The following is a 4,108-nucleotide window of genomic DNA, read 5'->3' as shown; positions in this document are numbered from 1 at the left end:
ATATATATTTATTGTGAATTGAGATATTGAAAGGTCAACCTTACTAATTATGATTATATGATATTTAGAAACTATACAAAATATGATTAATTCGTTATATCCGATCGACGAGAATGATATTCGAACTTAATAAATCATACTTTTTAACACATATAAAATAACATTTCAGTCAGTTAAGTCATATATTGCAGTTGATTCAATAAGTTAAATCAAATTTTTAAGTTGGTTAAATGTGTTTAATTAATCAGTCGATTATGCTTTTAAACCATTAAGTATTTCAGTTTTATAACATAATATATAATAAAATTTCAAATATCATATTCAATAAATATTCTTGATTGTAGCTATAGACCAAAGTACACAACAAAGAAATTACTACGAAAGTCGTCTTTACTCTTTCTATACTCAATAATCTATCCTTACTTTTCAAATCTTTCGACTTCTTTTCATCTTCCTTCACAGATAATTTATTACTAGTTACTACCTTGAAAATATTAATCACAAAAGTCCGAAAACTCTATTCTTCATGGAAACTATTAGAACAATCGAACATATTTATCAAGACATACTTCATTCGGAAAACATAATTGAACTATCATTCGCAACAAACTACATTTCACAATATCCTTTGGTAAATTACGGACCATATATATATATATACATTATTTCAAATGTTAGATGTGCTAGGAACGAGACACGAGTGCACAAACAATAAGATTGCAAGTTTGCAACGTAACATATATCCTATCTGGGATCTAGCTGGGTGATGGTGAGATGATTTGGCGAATTCGTTGCGTGCGTGGACGATGAATCTTGAGAAACAACGGGCTCTCTTTCTGTGAAGAAACCGGGCTGTTTAGCTTCAGGTAGTACGCCATCATTGCCCAACATCAGGACCACCGAGGACATGCTCGGTCTATCCTCAGGGTTCTGCTGCACACACAGCAGGCCAACATGGATCGACCTTATCACTTGAGGCAAGTCTCGAGGATTTTGTAGGGAGGCTTCGGCTAATCCGTGTGACCTTTCTTCTTTGTAAAGGGTCCACGCCTGATCACAATTTTAGGACTTGTTTATACCAAATATCATATTGATAGGAGCTGACGTTTGCAGACTAATGGAGACACATCACTTACATGTCCGATGAGGTTGAGGTGGTGATCGCTATGTGAAAATCCTCTGTTTCTCTTCCCACTCACGATTTCTAGGACTAGTACTCCAAAGCTGAACACATCCGATTTTACCGAGAAGATTCCATCCACTGCATATTCGGGAGACATGTAACCACTGCAAAATGGGTGTTCATCAGATAATAGTGTCACGATAACTGAAATAGAAATACGTTCAAGCTAGTAAGATTCTTATTACTATGTCCCGACAACTCGGCGTGTCTTAGCTTCAGTCTCATTGCCTCCGAAACTTCTAGCCATTCCAAAGTCCGATATCTTTGGGTTCATTTCTGAATCCAGCAATATGTTGCTGGCTTTGAGATCTCGATGAATAATCCTCAAGCGGGAATCTTGATGAAGATATACAAGTCCCCTGGCTATTCCATTGATGATACGAAAACGTTTTGGCCAATCAAGTAAATCACTTGTTGTATCATCTGGCAATGACAAGTTTGTATTATGTCAAAATGTTGGTTAGGCAATTTTAGTTCAATAAAGTCCTAAAGTCTCGTAGACACCGTGATGTATCGCAACTGGGAATGCATGGGGAACATGTATGATTGATACTCACGGAATAAAATCGTATCAAGACTTTTGTTCGGCATGTATTCATATATCAACAAATTTTCGTCTCCTTGAACACAGCATCCTAGAAGTCTCACGAGATTTCGGTGCTGAAGCTTGGCAATACAGATCACTTCATTCTTGAATTCATCGATCCCTTGCATAGAGGTTCTTGCCAACTGTTTCACGGCAATTTCTTGTCCCTCTTTGAGCACACCCTAAGATCAGAATACCCAAATGACAAATGTGAAGTCCACTATTGTCCATATTTGATCATATGAGATTGCCCATTTATAACATTCCCTTTTTTGGTTTCTTAAGCAAATAATGAATAAAAATCGATTATGCTTTATGTTCGTCACTTGTTTTTGGAAATTTATATTTATATGTCTGTAAAATTTTACCTTATAAACAGGTCCAAAACCTCCTTCGCCAAGCTTGTTTTCCATGGCAAAGCAGTTAGTAGCTTTGAGGATAATATCTAATTTGAAGAAAGTAAGCTCTGACTCTTTGTCTTTGCTCTCTTTGCATTTCCTCGCTACATGTAACATGAAGATGTAGAATTTATCACAGGAAAAGAATGGAAGGCTTTTTTTATCTAGATAATAGTAAGAACTTATATTAGTATTTTTTTTATAGTTGTTAAGCATGAGAAGCGAAGTTTGCCTCACCTTCTTCACCTGTCATTGAACCTTTATTCCTCTTCCAAATAAACAGCATGAGGCTTAGGCCTAGAAGAATCATTCCCATTATTGAGGTCAAACTTGCGATAAGTATTCTTCTCTTCGTTCCTCTACTTGTGTTGATGATACTTACGATCTGGCCTTGAAACCATAAGATTTCCGTTTTTAGATTAAAAAAAAAAGTATTTCATAAGCTCTTGAAGCTTGTTCAGATCTAATTTCTTGTTAGTTTCAAAACATCTAATAAGTTGTGATAAAAATTCAACATATTGGATCATATAAGATGTATGATACAATCCATTGCACTCCCTCTCAACTGATTTGTTGAAAAGCATGTTGAGTAGTAAACTAGCAAGATAAGAAAGTCAGCACGCCTCTTGTGCTTCTTAGACGGCTCAACTAAGTGAATGTACATACGAGGGAAAATGTGTATGTAATGTGTGTTCTCCCTTCTGTGATTTTTGTGATTTTGAGCAGGCTACGACAGTAAATACTAACAGTTTTGAAGTATTATGGACTTTTCTAAATTGGTTGTCAAATATCTATCCCCAGGTTCGGAGGAATATAGTATATTAAAAAAAAGGGACATAGCTTGTATTCTTTCATCTAAGATTTGATGTCCTGTAACCATGTTAAATTATTTACAAGTGTAGGCCATAAGCCCAAGAGGAGAGCCTCTCCAGCTTAGTAATCATTCTGCATTTTGTCATGAACTCGATATAGTGTGGTGTGGTGTAGCTCATTCTCCATTTGTATGCAAAAGGATAGTGTAAGTGAAAGAAATACAGTAGCTGCAAAAGATAGGAAGATGTTGATCGATATTTGTATGTGTGAGATGAGTTCTTACCTATTTCAGAAGATGCCATTTTGATGTAAATATCTTGTCCATCTACACTCAGAGATCTGATATCAACCAAGTCACCAAACCAAAGAAGGCATCCGATCCCATTGCTTATATTTAATTGTGTGTACGCCGAACATGAGCAATTCTTTAAGCATTCCGCTTCGCATTCTGTAAGTGTCATACTCTCGTTGATCCACGAATTTTGGGCATCTGGTAGTTTGATACTTGAGTACCTAATAAATCCATCCCCTTGGCAACTCAAGTTTGTCCTTCGAATGCATCCGCTTGTCCAATCTGCTTTAATCCAACCCTCTGAATCTTTTGGGACAAATCTACCCAGACAACTGCATGCTGGAGAATTTTGAATATGACATATCCCATAAGCACCGCAAAGGCCATAACTATCACAGTTATCAGCTGGTCTATCCATATAAACTTCCCACTTTTGCGTTCGATTTACCCATGTTAGCTTCTGTCCAACTCCACTTGAAAACAACTTAAACCTCCGAACAACTTGCTTGTCAATTGCATTTTCTTGATAATACACCCCATTTTTATCCATCACAAAATCCATAGAAAACGTGGGGTTCCCTCTGACATCTGGAAATCCACTAAAGTAAATTCCATTCCAGGGTCCAAATCTAGTGAGTTCAGAGGTGTTTCTTCTCAAGAATATTTGTGGATATCCGCTGAGTTCCAAGCGATATACGAACTCTCCTGGAGCTGGATCATCATCAGCCTTCCATGCTGCAAGGTACACATCTACACCAGTCACCAAATTCCACCCCAACTTCATACTTGGCAGATATGTATCAGTTGGATAATCAAAACTCTGCCAGAGATAATTC

General features: G+C 36.8%; 1 protein-coding gene across 1 annotated transcript; it reads right to left on the bottom strand.

The window, feature by feature from the left end:
• Positions 1-658: 658 nt before the first annotated feature.
• Positions 659-4,102, bottom strand: LOC140958755 (G-type lectin S-receptor-like serine/threonine-protein kinase At4g27290). Its single transcript, XM_073416319.1, has 7 exons — positions 3,264-4,102; positions 2,405-2,557; positions 2,138-2,271; positions 1,741-1,951; positions 1,369-1,606; positions 1,137-1,287; positions 659-1,050 (listed from the first exon to the last, which is right to left on the bottom strand). The coding sequence occupies exons 1-7, from the start codon at positions 4,054-4,056 to the stop codon at positions 745-747; spliced, it is 1,986 nt and encodes a 661-aa protein (XP_073272420.1). The 5' UTR covers positions 4,057-4,102; the 3' UTR covers positions 659-744.
• Positions 4,103-4,108: the final 6 nt, after the last annotated feature.

Source organism: Primulina huaijiensis, chromosome 15 (genome assembly GCF_012295235.1).
Source record: "Primulina huaijiensis isolate GDHJ02 chromosome 15, ASM1229523v2, whole genome shotgun sequence".
NCBI classification, from domain to species: Eukaryota; Viridiplantae; Streptophyta; class Magnoliopsida; order Lamiales; family Gesneriaceae; genus Primulina; species Primulina huaijiensis.
Note: the sequence above shows the minus strand (reverse complement) of the source record. Positions and strands in the feature narration are given on the sequence as shown.

Excerpts from the sequence above, each read along its gene's own strand:
- LOC140958755 (XM_073416319.1), bottom strand. The coding sequence starts at position 4,056 with ATGAAGTTGGGGTGGAATTTGGTGACTGGTGTAGATGTGTACCTTGCA. Across the intron at positions 2,272-2,404 it reads TTCAATGACAGGTGAAGAAG|CGAGGAAATGCAAAGAGAGC; the intron begins GTGAGGCAAACT and ends TGTTACATGTAG. Across the intron at positions 1,607-1,740 it reads TCTTGATACGATTTTATTCC|ATGATACAACAAGTGATTTA; the intron begins GTGAGTATCAAT and ends TGTCATTGCCAG.